This window comes from Aspergillus sydowii (assembly GCF_001890705.1).
Source record: "Aspergillus sydowii CBS 593.65 unplaced genomic scaffold ASPSYscaffold_18, whole genome shotgun sequence".
NCBI lineage: Eukaryota > Fungi > Ascomycota > Eurotiomycetes > Eurotiales > Aspergillaceae > Aspergillus > Aspergillus sydowii.
The window spans coordinates 281,836-297,873 of NW_024467876.1; the positions used below are offsets into that span (position 1 = coordinate 281,836).

The 16,038-nt window shown below is 52.5% G+C and overlaps 5 protein-coding genes across 5 annotated transcripts; 3 read left to right on the forward strand and 2 right to left on the reverse strand.

Moving 5' to 3' along the window:
• Window positions 1-171: 171 nt before the first annotated feature.
• Window positions 172-2,884, forward strand: ASPSYDRAFT_561675 (asparagine synthetase B family protein). The gene is made up of 6 exons (XM_040849170.1): window positions 172-536; window positions 586-1,043; window positions 1,102-1,185; window positions 1,232-1,493; window positions 1,546-1,737; window positions 1,793-2,884. The coding sequence occupies exons 1-6, from the start codon at window positions 386-388 to the stop codon at window positions 2,665-2,667; spliced, it is 2,022 nt and encodes a 673-aa protein (XP_040696661.1). The 5' UTR covers window positions 172-385; the 3' UTR covers window positions 2,668-2,884.
• Window positions 2,885-4,041, forward strand: ASPSYDRAFT_561669 (uncharacterized protein). Its single transcript, XM_040849169.1, has 5 exons — window positions 2,885-3,405; window positions 3,463-3,522; window positions 3,568-3,645; window positions 3,691-3,768; window positions 3,815-4,041. The coding sequence occupies exons 1-5, from the start codon at window positions 3,102-3,104 to the stop codon at window positions 3,973-3,975; spliced, it is 681 nt and encodes a 226-aa protein (XP_040696662.1). The 5' UTR covers window positions 2,885-3,101; the 3' UTR covers window positions 3,976-4,041.
• Window positions 4,042-4,193: 152 nt separating this feature from the next.
• On the forward strand, window positions 4,194-6,528 carry ASPSYDRAFT_51535 (serine hydrolase domain-containing protein). Its single transcript, XM_040848304.1, has 4 exons — window positions 4,194-5,175; window positions 5,220-5,333; window positions 5,378-5,639; window positions 5,687-6,528. The coding sequence occupies exons 1-4, from the start codon at window positions 4,623-4,625 to the stop codon at window positions 6,465-6,467; spliced, it is 1,710 nt and encodes a 569-aa protein (XP_040696663.1). The 5' UTR covers window positions 4,194-4,622; the 3' UTR covers window positions 6,468-6,528.
• A 197-nt stretch (window positions 6,529-6,725) lies between these two features.
• On the reverse strand, window positions 6,726-10,094 carry ASPSYDRAFT_95223 (uncharacterized protein; the record flags this gene model as incomplete). Its single annotated transcript, XM_040853089.1, has 3 exons — window positions 6,726-7,809; window positions 7,864-8,112; window positions 8,176-10,094. The coding sequence occupies 3 exons, from the start codon at window positions 10,092-10,094 to the stop codon at window positions 6,726-6,728; spliced, it is 3,252 nt and encodes a 1,083-aa protein (XP_040696664.1).
• A 1,021-nt stretch (window positions 10,095-11,115) lies between these two features.
• ASPSYDRAFT_51540 (uncharacterized protein) lies at window positions 11,116-14,665 on the reverse strand. The gene has a single exon (XM_040848305.1). The coding sequence runs from the start codon at window positions 14,507-14,509 to the stop codon at window positions 11,252-11,254; it is 3,258 nt and encodes a 1,085-aa protein (XP_040696665.1). The 5' UTR covers window positions 14,510-14,665; the 3' UTR covers window positions 11,116-11,251.
• Window positions 14,666-16,038: the final 1,373 nt, after the last annotated feature.

Genomic DNA, 16,038 nt, shown 5'->3' on the forward strand with positions numbered 1-16,038 from the left:
GTTTTCAGCCCCTCGATTGCCGAGTTCCAGGCGGGGCTGAGATCAGCTTCAGCTCGTGGAACTTGACCATAATCATCAAACTGGGTCACATCGTCAGCCAACCTTGCAGGACATCCCACGACCTGGCGAATCACCACCTCCAAACAGATGCACAGACAACAACACTTTGGTCTGACAGAGCCAAGACCGTGACTTGCAGACTCCTAGTCCATTTACTCGGAACCCGACGATGGCCAAAATTTACCGTAATGCTTCCCCTCTTGCAGTCGCTCATTCGTACAAAACGGCAATACGCAGCGCTCCGGTGACTCAGAGGGAAACATAAAAGCAGCCCAAGTCAACGCATATCTCACTTTCCCAAGATAATACAATTATCAAAGTGAAAATGTGCGGAATCACAGCCTTCCTGTCTCTCGGCCAGCATCCAGCTCTTGACAGAGCACAGACAGAAGACGAAATCCACCAGAGCCTCGACATCGTCAAACACCGTGGCCCAGACGCAGCTGGGAAATGGATTAGCGAAGATAACCGCGTTGGTATGTTTATTCCCATGATACCCTTCACTAAGAATACTAATAAAGCAAGGCTTCGGACACGTCCGGCTCTCCATCGTGGATCTGCGCCCAGAAGCAAACCAGCCCTTTCACGACCCCGAGGATGACGTGTACGCAATCGTAAACGGCGAATTGTACGACCACGAGCGTTACCGATCGGAACTCAGCGCCGAATACAACTTCCGCAGTCACAGCGACTGCGAGATTGTGCTTGCCCTGTATAAGCACTACGGGCTTAGTTTTCTCAGCCACCTGCGTGGGGAGTTCGCGATTGTGCTCTGGGATGCGAAACGGGAGGTCTTTTTGGCGACGAGGGATCGCTATGGTGTCAAGAGTCTTTATTATACGGTTATTGATGGCCGATTGCTAGTTGCGACGGAGGTCAAGCAGTTTCTTGCGTATGGGTGGCAGCCGGAGTGGAATGTTAGGGCGCTTGTGGAGGTTGGGTGGACGTTTGACGATAGGACGATGTTTAAGGGGGTGACGAAGGTGCGCCTTACTTCCAGCCTTGCATTCTTGAAAGCCTGAGGTTGCTAACGTGCTCCAGATTCAACCAGGTCAGTATATAATGAGCCGGAACTATGGCGAGATCAAGAGAGAGAAGTATTGGGACTTGCAATACCCCGATAAGGTAAGACAGACCAAATCCATACCGTGTCAAATACTAACAGATACAGTCTATCCAAGAAACACGAACGGAAGAAGAGATGATCGAAGGCGTTCGGCAGCGCCTGCTCGATGCAGTCCGAGTCCGCCTCCGCGCAGACGTCCCAGTCGGAATCTATCTCAGCGGCGGAATCGACTCTTCCGCAATTGCAGGTATGGTCGTGCATCTCGTCAAAGAAGGCGCGAAGCTGGGAGACAGCTCCAGTCAAGACCTCTCGCGAATCCAGTGCTTCACGGTGCAGTTTGATAAAGACAGTGGGGCTGATGAGTCTGGTTTGTCTAACCAACCATCTCTAAGTGTTCGATCTAAGTGCTAACAGTATAGATATTGCTCAACGCACGTCCGAGTTCCTCGGGGTGAAATTCAATCCTGTTCATGTCACGGAGGAGATTATCGCCCAGCGATTTGAAGATACCGTCTGGTACAGCGAGGCCTTCGCAGCAGACACCAACGGGATGGGTAAACTCGCGATGGCCGAAGTCGCGCATGACGCCGGCTTCAAGGTCGTTATCACCGGTAGGTTTCCGTTCCTATATCACGACAGCCAGCTAAGTAATCTTGCAACATACAGGCGAAGGATCCGACGAACACTTCGCGGGCTACAGCTTCTTCCAACGCGACTTCATGCTCGAGCCAGATCAAGCCTGGCTCAGTCCGGGCTACACCCCCGAGAAACACACCCTCGCCGCTGAAGCAGCAAGGAAGGCCCAATTCTACGGCTTCAAAATCGCCATCCCACCCATTCTCCCCTCGACTCAACGCACACTCAACAACACCCAAGTCTCCAGTCTCACCAGCCGCACAATTTCCCTTCGTTTCGCCGACTGGACAGCAGATCAAGAGAAGCTCAAACGAAGCGACACACCAACTGTCTTCGCCGAGTCTGTCGACGGTCAAGCACGTGAGAATATGATGTGGAAATGGCACCCGCTGCACACATCCGAGTATACCTGGACCAAGACCGGATTCTCGAATATCCTCCTCCGGTATCTGGGCGATAACGTCGACATGGCCTACCAGGTTGAATCGCGCCCTGCATTTCTGGATCATAATCTGACAGAGTATGTGAACGGCCTCCCGCCGTCTCTGAAACTCAAATACAATTACGACACTGGGACGTTCACGGAGAAGTATATACTGCGCGAAGCGGTCAAGCCGTTCGTTACGGATGAGATCTACAATCGTACGAAGAAGCCGTATATGGGTCCGTTGAGATTCCCTGTTAACGGGCCGCTACATACGAAGTTGACGGAGTTGGTGACGAGGGAGAATGTTGAGGCTTTGGGGTTTGTGGATTGGGATCAGACGAAGGGGCTTGTGCCGAAGGCGTTTGAGGAAGGGGATCATTTGGCGTTTAGGGCCTCGATGGCGATTGCCCAGTTTGTGGTTATTTCGAAGAGATTTGGTGTTAAGACTGCGGTGCCTGATGCCTGGCTGAGCTGTTAGGGCTGGATATGGGTAGGAGTGATATTGATCAGTCGGATAGAGGATGAGCGATTCTGATGCAGAAAGTCACGGTAACTGTGGAGAGGCATCATCGGATATTTTCTACTTTAAACAATAAACCTGATGTTTTTTTTTGTCTCCCCTGGGTGCGACCGGAATTCTCCCTAATCAAGCAAGCTTCTACATGAAACGCCCGGGGCATCAGACAAGCACAAGGGAAAACTCCACCACCAGTTCCGCCAACTGCCCTTGCTCAATCAGCCCGGCGTCAAGCTCCGACAGACCCACTGAGACAGTTCCAGTCGTTTCACTTTGTGTCAACGTCTGACATTGGCCGGACAGGGCGTTATAAATCGGCGGTCCCCTCTGAATATTCAATCGCTGCACATTCGCTTTACCAAGACAAAAGAATCCTATCGCAAACAGTATTCGGAATGTATTCTCTCTCACCGGTAGCAATCGCGCTTTTCGCGATCGTCAAGGCCGCAGGCGCCCAGGACAACATCGGATTCGGTCCTGCCTTCTCCCTCGGACCGACCAACTCGTGGATCCGCGAGGCGAACACCACCCTCGTCCTGCCCAAGACTCCCGGTCTCAAAGATCGTCTCGCCCTGTGGCCTGGTATGGGGACCAGTGGCGGAGACCTTATTCAGGCCCTGGCTGTCTCGTTTGAGGACCCCAATGCGAACTGCGGCGCGAGTGAGGGACAGTGGTGTACTTGGGCTAGTACCTTGCAGGGTATGAACGAAGACTTATTTTCTAGGCAGTTGTTCCAGGCCAGGCTAATGAGTATAGGCACGCAACTCGGTGGCGACCAGGTACCTGCGAACGCGGGTGATGAGCTTACCATGAGCTGTAAGTGTCTGCCCTTGGATGGTGACTGTATACTAACAGTATTAGATGTCTACAACGAGGGTACCGACGAGTATGACCAGTCTGTTGCAATCAACGGCGAGGTCGTGTCTACCCTGTCAACAAGTAAGTTATTCGGCCGACGTGAGATGCATAACTAATAGTGTATAGGCTCCGGTAAGGCTGAAGGTTGGGGCACTGCAGTTGAGTGTCAAGACGACGCCTGCAAGATCACAGTCGCTGCACACAGTAAGTCTTGTATCGAATAATACAGATAAAATATTAATTCAGACAGAATACACATCGACCACGATCCTTCTCGACTCCGAGGACAGCTCGTTCGTCGACACGCTTGTCCTCACCGAGGCGACCTCCAGCGGTCTGACGACGTCGGACAACGGCAAGACCTGGACGGTGGATACCATCAACATCAACGAGCACACTTTTGATCTGTAGAGGATTACTGCGGGTTATTGGTGGAAGAAGTTGCAGTGTATATTAGCCCTTTCCCTATCTGAGTATTGGTCGCGAATGGCATTAGCAAATTCTCGCGTGCTGGTCGCGCTAAACAGAGCTCTGTTGGTTCCCTGGACGCAAAGTAGTCCGTGCGTTCCAGGAATGCCCCTTCTCGTAGCAGACACCCAGACAGATTCACTGACTCACTGTATGTCCTCTGTCTGTTCACGGTCGGTGTGGACTTAATGAAGCACCGCCAGCAGCTTCTTACATTCGCATATTCCAGATTGGGAGTGAATGATGTCAAACTCCTCAAGGCTGCAAGTAGAGTGCCCGATAAACTCAGTGAGTCTGAGAACAAAGAAGTGTCGCTGCATTCTGTTGGTTGGTAAATATCCGGTCCCATTCATGCATCGATCAGCCCAAGCCCTTCCTGATAGCGTTGGATCCAGCGAATTAGACCCGATTCCTTCCTTCGTCTTCACAAGCCAGGTCATTCGGCGATGTTACTAGCCGTGGCTGCGAGGGAGAGACGTATTTAGGAATGGCAAGGGGCAGTGGAATGTGCCCATCACTTCCTCGCGACTGTCCCACAATTGTTGACGGTTTGACACCTCGACATTTCCAGACCATATTCTTGCGTCAATATGTGGAAGATCACCGTGTTATCACTGCTGACTGCCTGCGTCGCGGGACAGACATGTCCCATCGCTGGGCCAGCCTTCCCGGCTCCACGAAGAGTGATAGGCAGCGTCGCCATGGACCACGCTGTTGGCAACTTCACCAGCTCATTACAGCGCATCCTCCACGCGACAGATGATCCACAGGTGACGGCGATCGATCCAGACGCGACTTCATTCACGGTGCAGGTGTTCAGCACCCATGACGAGCGTCCCCTTCTTGCGCACTACCATACAGCCACCTCTGCGCAAACCAACACGGTCGGCGTTAATAACGTCGACGAGAACACTGTTTTCCGTATTGGAAGTACTTCGAAGTTGTGGACTGTCTTGCTACTTCTCATCGAGTCCGGCGATGCGATCTTCCACGACCCGATCTTCAAGTACATTCCAGAGCTGCGCGATGTCGTCAGACTTGCAAAGGGCAACCATTCCTACGTTGACAGCATCGACCATGTTCAGTGGGAGGATGTTACAGTAGGCGAGATTGTCAGCCAGATGGCGGGTCTCGAAAGGTCATGTAGGTGTCTTAATTGATGTGTGGAACACAACTAACGCCTGTAGTTGGCCTCGGCGACCTAGCCCGGACGCCCTCTGTGGTTGAGAATCTTGGGTTTCCGCACCTTCAAAGGTCTGCAGTTCCTCAATGTGGCATTGGACCAGCCTGTACTCGCGCTGGTAAGTACGATGGTTTCTCGATTGGGCAGCTCTAACGGTTGTAGAATTTTTCGCCGGCCTGCTAAAGAGACACCCCGTGCTTCCGACCTCTTCGGGTCCTGTATACTCGAATGATGCCTTCCAACTGCTTGCGTACGCAATCGAAGAAATATCTGGCATGTCCTACCAGGAGCTCTTGGAGGAGCGCTTAATACAGCGGCTTGGCCTAACGCATTCTTCCTATGGAAAGCCTCTCGATAGCCTGGGCATCATCCCAGGTCCCAGAAATATGACAAGTTGGGATACGGACCTGGGCGATCTAACACCGTAAGTACCCCCCGCAAGTCACCCCGGAATATTGTCTGACGGGATAGAACTGGTGGACTATACTCGTCTACGAAAGACCTAAGCACCCTGGGCCGAGCGATTCTGAACAGCGATCTTCTGCCCCCCGCGCAAACTAGACGATGGATGAAGCCGCACAGTCGCACTGCAGACCCTAGCTATATGGTCGGTGCGCCGTGGGAAATATACACTGTCGACGACCCTCGTGCGATAGATATATATACCAAGGCTGGAGATATTGGCAGCTACTCGGCCATGATGGGCCTTTCTCCGGACCACGACGTCGGCTTCGTCATTCTCGTTGCTGGTGAGCGGACAACTCAAACGGTTTACGCCTTGGCCGACCTCGTTGCAAAGGAGATTGTTCCAGGTCTCGAAGCCGCCGCCAAAGAGGATGCAAAAGACCGATTTGCTGGGACATACAGCCAAGGCGGCTCTGTTCTCACACTTTCAACTGACGACGGCCCCGGATTGAAGATCGAAAGATGGCATAACAAGGGGAAGGATATACTAGAGTCACTGGCAGGCCTGCAGCCAGTTGAAATCGAGGGGGAGCTGGACGTTAGATTATATCCCACTGGACTGGAGAGCCAAGGCAGAATCTCTTTCCGGAGCATTGTGTCTGGAGCAGCCCCGACTGGACCACCGAATGGGCCGTTCACGAGAGCCTGCAAGTCATGGCTGTCTGTAGATGGCCTGGTGTACGGGGCGGTCGGCCTTGATGAGTTCGTATTTGATATGCTAGACAACGGGGATGCTGTTCGTGTTTCCCCACGCGCTTTGCGAGTATCGTTAGCGAGGATGAGGTAGGGATTTATTGATAGCCTTATACATTAATCTCCATCAATATCCATGGAATTTTGAAAGCGCCTCGGGCATTGTAGTCCAGCATGCTGACAACTCCGCGTAGAAAAATAGTGTCAATTAGGGTATATGGACGCAACACAAAGTAAATATGTGCTGGTTTCTATGTACAGGCCGGCGTAATATGGTACAACCGGGTTGAAATGGTCAAGGCTCGGAAGAGTACAGCAGATAGTGTCTGCTGCTCATCGCGGTAAACAACAACTAATCAAGCTCGGTAAATTCCCTTTTCTGCGGAACAGTACTAGCCGGTGAGCTACTAGAACCGCGGAGCCCAGTATTGGACTGCCTATTTGGCTGTATCTCGTTCATAGCATTCGGAGCCCTGCTGGCTGTGGTAGTAGTCTGCCCCTGCCCTGAAACAGGCGAAGGCGGGTATTCGCACAAAGACATCAGAGCATCAAATGTATCATCACCAATAGCGTTGCTAAAGGGAGAGGCGGCGTCCAAGCTTTGCAGATTCCAGCGCATCTCGTTCGCTCTGGACCTCCATTTGTGCTGATGCGGAGTATACCACTCGACTAATTTTCTAATCTGTAGGGTGTGCGGGCTTCCAGTATGGATTGTATCGGTGACGAAGCTCCTGGCGGGCAGCTTACCTTGGAGATGCCTTCGCCTCTGTGCACCAATGCGGAAGTCTTGCTCGGAGGTGTGCGGGTCTTCGACGAAGTGGCGGAGGGCGTCGCAGTCGGCACAGCAGTTCAAAAGACCCGGGACCGACTTGCTCCAAGTCTCGGGGGGCGGAGGCGGTGGGCCGACATAGCTTTGTATGTAACTTTCGAGAATTCGGACGATGAATTTTGTTTCTTTGCTGTTTGTTGGTGCAGAAGAGTTGTTTACTTCATCATTCGCATCTTCGCTGTCTGCTGATGTAGGAGATGCGCTTTCTAGATCACCAGGTCGTAGATTGCAGGATAGGGATTCGATAACCGGCTTCAAGAAGAACATGAAGATTCCGTGGCGGCCTAGAAATTCTTTGATCCTGCGCTCCAATACGGAAAGCAGGGGTGTGATGTCCAGACCCAAAATGTTCATTTGCTCGATGAGTCCCACGGCGTTTTCGGGCTCGATTAGTTCTGATGGGGAAACAGTGGTGTGGCGTTGCCCATCCGGCGGGCCATTGAGTATCGAGAAATTCTGTAGTAGCGTTGGAAGGAGACTGCGGTATGCGGGAGTTATGGAATCAAGGTCGAGGCCATCCCGTGTGCGAGTTAGACGAAAGAGCGTTGTAAGGAAGGCGAGAATAAAACCGTTGTAGTGGCCATTAAGTCGCACAAAGGGGACTACACTTGAAAGTCGTCAGCACGGCAGCACTGGGGAACCGAGGAGGTGTATTATATACCTATCCTCCAGAAAGGACTTGGTCAATAATGCCGCGGAACATGCAAGCTCTTCTCCGTCGGCCTCGTGCAACTCTTCCCTTGGTCCAACCCGCGTCAGCAGCATATTTAAAGTATCGGAAAACCACGCGTTGGCTTCATCGGGAGTATGTTGTACGCCTGGAATACCGTCCCACGTCTTACGGATTTCTACAAGCGTGAAAACGCCATCTGATCTAGAGCTCATTGGAAAGTTCCAGAGGTTTTCAAGGCTATAAAGTAACAGTTAGAGTTGGGGGAAATATTCAGTTCACAGAGTCTGATAATCAACTCACACGGGCTGCATGTGCTGGACGCCATGAATGTATATCGCTTTCCCAATATGCTCCGCCAGCCTCTCGGAGTGGCGTCCCAGGGAGTCCAGACATTTAGCAACAACGTTCAAGTTTCCAATTTCAAGCGCAATAGGCGCAACGTCAAGGACAGCATCTCTCGTGAGACTGCGCGGATCTGGTGAAGCCAAAATCTCACATAGTTCACTCACTTGGCTGCGGAGCTTTTCGCTCTCGGGGCAAGCCTGGTAGTCCCTGTAGAGGTCTTTTAACATTTCTATCGGCTTCCACAGTTCCCTATCCTTGGCCGTACGAAGGAGCAGAGGGCCATAAAAGGGCTCCGGTACCACCAGGGCAACCGGGTGTGCATACTGCCGGCGCATAACCGGGCCCTGTAGTCGAGTTTCCGCAATGGGCTGAACATCACCCTGCAGGTCGTACGTGGAGAGAGACTCGTCACCTTCAGCGCTCAGAAAAGCAAGGTTGCCATCTAAGTCTTTAGCTTCACGAATACGAAAGTTCGACACACGCGGATGCGAAAGATTAGGATAATCAAATCCGCGCGAGGAGCCGTGGTCACTTTCGTCTCTGATTCCAGTTATCTTGTACCGCACATAAGCAAGAAGTAGGTGGCAATTGCTGGCGTTGCAGAGCCTCCGCAGTTCGGTCACCCTCACTTTGTCGTCCGGTCGTAAAGTGTTGAATGTGAAATCCAGATCAATGTCTGGTGGTGCATGCAGTTTGTAGATGACAGCCGGCGGCGGGAGTTGCGCACAGTCCATCACTCTGGAGAACCACGCTGACGGCGGCTGACCTTGATCGTGAAGAGAGTCTGTTCGACGTTCGGCGAGCATCGTCCATCTCGTAAGTGCGTCTGCAATCGAATCTGCGCGTAAATGTCTATACAGCAGAGCCTTGCTTGTCGGCCTATGCAGCAGGCTATAAGTGAGAACAACCCGGTACCCCGACGTCACTCGGGTGCCTCGTACGGGACCTAGCATAGAGAATATCGCGAATGAGAATTGAAACTCAGAGTTAGTGGATGTTGTAATTGCCTCTACTTGGCCGCTATACGAGACCATAATGTCACCTCCCTCGTGCTTAGACGGAAGACATATCGCCAGCGTTCCAACGTGCTCTTGATATTCCGGTTCGTTGTGCGGCCGGGTTTCCGGCATAAAGAAGGATCCTTCTCTGAAGACAATGCACTTTTCAGCTCTCACGAGCAGGTCGTCCGGCTCTGCGACCCCGAGTTTGGCGATTCCCTTCCTTGCAAATAAAGAAACCTGTCTGTGCCATCTAGGGTTCCTGCATATAAACTGCCCATCGTCAAGCTCGTAACTTACTGCGGTTTGCCCATCCGATGAGGCATGCTCGGGGACAGGCCGGCAGTGGCAGCCACGCAAGATGGCCTCTGCGGCATCCGGGCTCACTGGAAGACCGATTGAACCAATCCCCTGAATCTGCAGTCCTGGATTTATAGCTGCCTCGATAGACTGACTCGCAAAAAAGGGTACTGTCGTTTCTAACTTGTCCAAAAGATGGCCGAATCCAACCCTGAATGCATCCCGCGACGCGAACAGCGGTCCCGCAACTGCAGACTCACAGGGTTCTACCGCGTCGCTTGCTGGTTCACGACTGTCGGTCTCATTTCTCGTCGCATCCTGGTTATGTTCGGGGATGTTCCATAACGCCCTCCCCGGACGCTCTTTCTTGACAGGTCCTTCCTGCGCACGCTCCTGCGTCACGGAGTCTGGCTTGATAGCCACTGGCTCCGGCTTCACGGGGGTCGACACGTCAGTAGCAGAAGTACCGATGCTCCCTGGACGTTCTTCCTTAACGGGGTCTTCTGTGCTGGGTTCTAACTTGATATCCCGTGACTCCTGCTTTACAAGACGTCCAGCAGTCGCAGGAGGAGCCATGCTTGCGGGATGAAATGCCGCAGCACTGTCCTTTCTCTTGCAAAAGTGTCTGACGCGACGCGCGGGCCAGTGTTATTTCCTTTTTGGGACGTGATACCCGTCACGCGTCGTGGGTCACGTGGCTCGGATCGATTGTGGAGGGCCCTCCGATGCACACATACAAATATTAATATGAGGGAGTAAATCTACTTCGTATTCTATCCATTGTTGGTTCCGACAATAATTGAAGTCATACTGAGGTGTTAGAGTTGTTTTTTAGGTACTTGTTCAATATCGTCTGTATAACCTGCGCCAGCTCGGGGTATATATATACTGATCCGCTACTTTACTATGACGAATTCTAAATTTAATTTATTTATTTTTGACATCCAAGTGCAAACTCCGATGAGTGAACACGTGTTGAACTCCATGAAAGATGTTTCCGCAGAACCAGGCAGTCAGGCATGATTGCGGGGTGATTTCTTTGTTGAAAGCGATGCTGGATAAGAGCGGTACTGTACGGACAAGCGGCTTGCCATCGGCCTCGAGGAACCCCGTGTCTTGGAGTTGGCCAAGTGGCATATCGAGTGTGGTATGCCGGTTGCCATTCCTCCATCGCAGTGACGGCTCGTATTCTCCTCTGGACATATCTGCTTGGCCTTCAGCTGAATGCTTGACGCACTCCGAGCCAGAACCGTGGATCATTGGTATCCCTAGCGTGCCAAGTGCATTCAAAGGGTCCTTTTGTCTATGCGGATAGTTTCACCTTAAAATGGGCCCAGTGTGAGAACTACAAGAGTATTGAGAGTGAATATAGATAACCCCTTTATCTTGGGTTTGTAATTATGCCAGGGAAGGATTCGCCTTCTCTATTGCCTGATCGCCATGCAACTAGACCCGAACTAGCGGCTTCGCAGCCATTGGTGCTTGCAAAGTAAGGCAAAAGTTCGTATCTGAGCATGGCGTGTACCACGCCCGTTCAAAAGAAACATGATCATTTGCTTCTGATACTAGATCGACAAGATTATGCGATATGAATAGCTAGTAGCAGATCGACGTTCTTCTATAGTGCTTTATATGCCAACATAAAGGACCAGTGGAGGGTGAATGATATCTTACTAAACGAAATATAAAGTGTAAAACATGAGATTCGAGGGTATTTCAACTTCTCCACTCAATCAACCAGCCATCATATCGTCGTCGTCAACGTCGTCATCATCGAACTCATCAAAGTCATCAAATTCATCCCCCGAATAATCCCCCAAGACATCACGCTCAAAAATCCCACCATGATCCTCCGCCATATGGTCATAAATCCTGCTCTCAGGAACCTTCTCCCCACAGAAGTAACACCAGCAAGTACCGCATCCCTCAACAGGACAAGTGATATGACCGCACCCTGCAATCTTCTCAGTCATTGTACCGCACTCCGGACACGGCTTTATCTTCTTTATTTGTGCAGTATCGCGTTCAGTACTGCAATCGACTCGAGCTAGCTGCGCCTGCTCCTGACACTCCTCACACGTCCAGTCCTGCAAAGTCGGCGGCGCTCCTCTTGCACAATCCCTTTCCAGGAACTGCTTCGCGGACGAACAACCCACGCACCATGCATATATCCAAGTTCCGTGGTTCTGGATGACCATATTAAGATCTTTGACCGTATGGATCCCCTTTCCGTATTTCGCCAGGGTCTGCGGAGCCGGGAGCCGTCGACAGAATGGACATGCAAGGGTAGCAGGGTTGATGGTCGAACCTGGGTCATTGCTGCCGTACCATGAACTTGAACAGGCTGTGCAGATTCGCTGTAAACATCCTCGGCGACCGCAGGCGGGGTTCAAGGCGGAGGGCCAGAAGGAGTCGAAACACAGAGAGCAATGCACCCTTGCCGACTTGCGGCGGTTGACAAAGAGCTTTAGGGTGGAGATTAGATCGTCTGTGTTGCGGACTTGCTTCCCTCGTTGTGTTAGGGGCATCCCTCGCGCAGGGAAGAGCGAGACGCGGCGCATGAACCCGTCTGTTCCCATTGTTGATACGATGTGGAATGGGGAGCGGTTGGTGAAAGGGGACTCTCCTGGTTTATCTGAATCCTCTGCTATCCATGACATGCCATTCTCAACGCTAAGCGCTTTCGCGGATGTCTCGAAATCCTCTGTTGTCTGACGCCCGGACTCGCATGCGGTGCAGACGAATTGGGACGCATTGAATGAAGGTGGACGGTACTCTTCCGGCCAGATTATCCTGTTGGTACATTTGCTGCACTCGACCACCGGCGCAGCCACCGAAGCACCCGTGCCTTTTAACCTGCAGTAGTGACACTTTGGGCGGTTGATGAGACCTGCAACATCGTACACTACATACTGCGCTCTGCATGAAGGGACTCTGCACTCCACCCAAGACATCTTTGATTGTGGGGTGTCCGCATGGGATACTCCGATATCAGTGTTGTTTGACTTTCTAGGGAGCTCGCCGATACAAATACCGCACTGACTATCGGAGCCCATGAGTGTCACGGATCTCGGATATTGGCATGTTCGGCACATCACTACCGGGCCCATGGGAAAGACGTCTTTGTTGGGCTTCCAGGGAATGCGCGCGGTAAGAGGAGCGTCGAGGTTGTACTCGAGAGTTTTGAAGGCGATCAAGTGCTCGAACAATAGTCGATCGGACTCGTTCAGAAGACTGGTCTGTCGGCCAGTGTCGCCTTTGTGAGCTTTCTGATGTGCTGTGTTGGCGTCCAGCAGAAGACCCATGCAGCTGCTCGCAAACGTCTCAGGTACTTCAATGTTGTTCCACTTGTCTTTGTAGCTGAGCACCTCACGCTCTGCGACGTCAGCGAGGAATGGGATACCCAGGCGGATCGTCAGTGCGGCAAGCAGCGCAGCGGCTCTCGGTGTGAGCTGGGTGCCAGGATTTATCGTGTGAAGCATGATCGTCCAGAACTGATTACCGTGCTGCTCAGAGGCCAGGGCAAATGGAATTCGTCTGGCCTGGCTGGAATCTGATTTCGCAATATGCTCGGGCATGTCTTTGGCGTCTTTGACATACGTGAGTCGGGTCAGGACACGGCCGAGACGGCGCAGGATGCGAGGATCGCAAGACCTGGAGATTTCCAGGAGCTCTTTTCTTGTCAGATTCTCAACTGCGGTGTCTGTATTATCTTTATCCCGAGTCTTGTTGAAACTCACTGTCGGATCCAGGAAAACGCAGGGGAATTGCTCGGCTTCGGGTACGTTGTCTATGATAGCCTGGATCTCTGCGATGAAATTGTACGACTCCTCCAGCCACTCCTGCATCAGGTCTTTCTTCTTTTCGTCGGTGATATTTCCAACTGCCTTACTGAATGCGTCGAGAAGGTTTGCTCGCTGTTCGTATGTCCTGTCCTTGCAAACAGCCCTCCACAGTGAACCGAAAACCGGGTTGATGGCAATAGCGGCGATGTCCTCCTTGATGATGCGCATCAAGTGCTGAGAGGCAACGTCCCGGTAAGCCCCGTCAACATTCCATCGATCCACCGGGTTCCGAACCGGTATGGCCTTCCTGGGCAGACGCTGCTTGATGACGTCCGTTGTCAGGCGCACTTCGGCGATGTTGTCCAGCACGCTGGTCTTGCGGGTGTAAGGAACAGGGAAGAACCGGCGAGTGTTATTGTCTTCCTCGTTCTCGAGGCTGTGCATCACCTCCATTGAAACGTAGTAGGTCCAGTCTCCAATTGCATCAGAGTCAGGATTGTGTCTGTCGCCGGTCTCCTTCTCTACGCCCATCCATGCTAAGAGCAGCTCCACCGACGCCTTGGAGATCGTGTCTGGCTGGGAATCAACCAGGTGGATACAGGCCCCGCCCGTCATCTCACACAGGTAGTTGTAGTAAGTGGCATCATCGCGATCCATGCGCGGCTCCAGAAGTGCAAAGACCTGTGCCTTGTTCTGGCCATCACGCAGAGTATTTGCAGCAGAGACCCAGTCGAGGAATAAGGACCCGAATCCGCCGTATTTGTACGAAAGCGACAGCCCATTCATCTCCGCCTGGGCGTTGCTTTTCCAGTTGAGACCAGGGGAGTTGGTATGAGGCGGTGCATCCGTGTAGAAGAGAATTAACGTCTTTGCGTCCGGTCGCATGCTGGAATAGGCCTGAGCTAGAGCTGTCTTCGCTGCCTCGGGGTAGTCCCCGCCCGCCCTTGCCTGCAATTTCCTCGCGAACGCAACAATATCTGGCTGCTTTTCAGGGTCTGCACCAGGCTCAAAGTCCAGCCATCCTGAGAACTCCAGTAGACTCCCGTAGCAGGAGTAGTCGCGGTATGCCTGGACCCCGACACGCGAGAAGCATCCAGTAAGTGCTGATATAGATATGATTTGAGGCAGAGAGGTATTCAGCGCTGTGAGATAGCTTGCCATGGACGCCGTCGCATCGACGATTAGGAGAAGGTCGGTTTTCTCCATGGCTGATATTGAGACGATGTTACACCTCAAAATACGGAGAGGGCACCTGCGCTTTTATGTGCCTTCATTCTCGGCGCCAACTGAGTCACTACTATTAGCCTCTTCTCTATCGCTGTGGCATATCGCTGGTGAATTCAAATTGTGAATTTCTATATTCGCACCTGCAGTCCCATTTGCCATAATGCTGCGTCACCGTTCTCTGTATGCAAGTGAGTCATCATACCCAGATGGCCGCATCAATCTGATATCTGTCTGACTCATCTGCGGCTCCAAAATGAATGGGCGAATCAGTTTGCATGTCGGAGACCCCATTAGGCATGCTGATTGCTGCCTTGTATAAGGTAGCCAACAGTGGCTGATGTTGGGGGCCAGGCCCACAATGAGGCTGAGTCGGCGGTCATAAAATAGAGGGGGTGTGTCTTCCACTCCAGCCTCATTCAACATCTGTACAAATTTCCTGTCACCCATGACCCGGCCTGGTCAACGCCATGGAGAACAAACTGACCCTGGATGAGCTCCCCGCAGAGCTCATCCTGGACATCGGCCACCACCTGTCCATGGGCCATCTCAACTCGCTCGTGCGCTCCGCAAAGCGCTTTGACACTCTGCTATCGCCGCGTCTCTACCGTCTGGGCGCTGAATTTACGGGGGAAAGAGTACCGCTGATATGGGCCGTGAACAACAACCGGATATCTGCCGTCCGGCGGCTGCTCGAGCAAGGCGCAGACCCAGCCTCACAAGCAGCGGCACGCACAACTGCTTTACACAAAGCAGTCAGACAGTTGCGCCTGCGTGTACTCCGAATACTCCTCCGGCCGGGTGTAAAAACTTTCGTCTTGGACGGGCCGGATCGGACCCCTCTTCAATATGCGGCCAGGCACCCGCGGTTGGGAGCCCTCGAGATCATGCTGGACGTGGCGCCTGCAGCGTATCCAGACAAGAATGGAGACTGGGCCGCCGCTCTGGAGATGGCGGTGTGGTATGGGCGCTTGCGCCATGCTCGCCTGCTCCTCGAGACAGCTGCAAAGAATACCGAACGCCCAGCGCAGAAAGCGTCAGAGGGCACAATGCTGATTCCAGCCCGCGCAGGGAACCGTGCGATGATCGAACTACTGGTCCAGTTTGGTTGGGATAATTGGGGTGGAGTTGGGCCAACCAGAACCACGCCTCTACATGCCGCTGCGGGGGAGCTCAATGAGGATATCGTTAACATGTTGATCCAATATGGGTCAGACGTCAATGCTGTCGATGCTAACGGCACAGCAGCCCTGCACATGGCAGCCAAAGAATGCCGCTTCAAAATCATGAAGGTCCTTCTCGAAGCTGGTGCGGATGTGAGCCTCGTTGATGGGAGTCAGAATACCGCGCTGCATCTCTCCAGCTGCGGGCTTGAGAAGAGTAAACCCGCCCTTGAATTGCTGCTCGACTCAGGAGCCGATATTCATGCCAGGAACAATGTTGGGAATACGGCCTTGCATGTAGCTGCTAATGCCGCTACGGGCCAATCGATTGTCCAGCTGCTAATTGAA

Coding starts and splice junctions, on each gene's coding strand:
- ASPSYDRAFT_561675 (XM_040849170.1), top strand. CDS start 386: ATGTGCGGAATCACAGCCTTCCTGTCTCTCGGCCAGCATCCAGCTCTT. Junction 1,494..1,545: donor CAGTGGGGCTGATGAGTCTG/GTTTGTCTAACC, acceptor CTAACAGTATAG/ATATTGCTCAACGCACGTCC. Junction 1,738..1,792: donor CTTCAAGGTCGTTATCACCG/GTAGGTTTCCGT, acceptor TGCAACATACAG/GCGAAGGATCCGACGAACAC.
- ASPSYDRAFT_561669 (XM_040849169.1), top strand. CDS start 3,102: ATGTATTCTCTCTCACCGGTAGCAATCGCGCTTTTCGCGATCGTCAAG. Junction 3,406..3,462: donor TTGGGCTAGTACCTTGCAGG/GTATGAACGAAG, acceptor TAATGAGTATAG/GCACGCAACTCGGTGGCGAC. Junction 3,646..3,690: donor CGTGTCTACCCTGTCAACAA/GTAAGTTATTCG, acceptor AATAGTGTATAG/GCTCCGGTAAGGCTGAAGGT.
- ASPSYDRAFT_51535 (XM_040848304.1), top strand. CDS start 4,623: ATGTGGAAGATCACCGTGTTATCACTGCTGACTGCCTGCGTCGCGGGA. Junction 5,176..5,219: donor GGCGGGTCTCGAAAGGTCAT/GTAGGTGTCTTA, acceptor TAACGCCTGTAG/TTGGCCTCGGCGACCTAGCC. Junction 5,334..5,377: donor ACCAGCCTGTACTCGCGCTG/GTAAGTACGATG, acceptor TAACGGTTGTAG/AATTTTTCGCCGGCCTGCTA.
- ASPSYDRAFT_51540 (XM_040848305.1), bottom strand. CDS start 14,509: ATGGAGAAAACCGACCTTCTCCTAATCGTCGATGCGACGGCGTCCATG.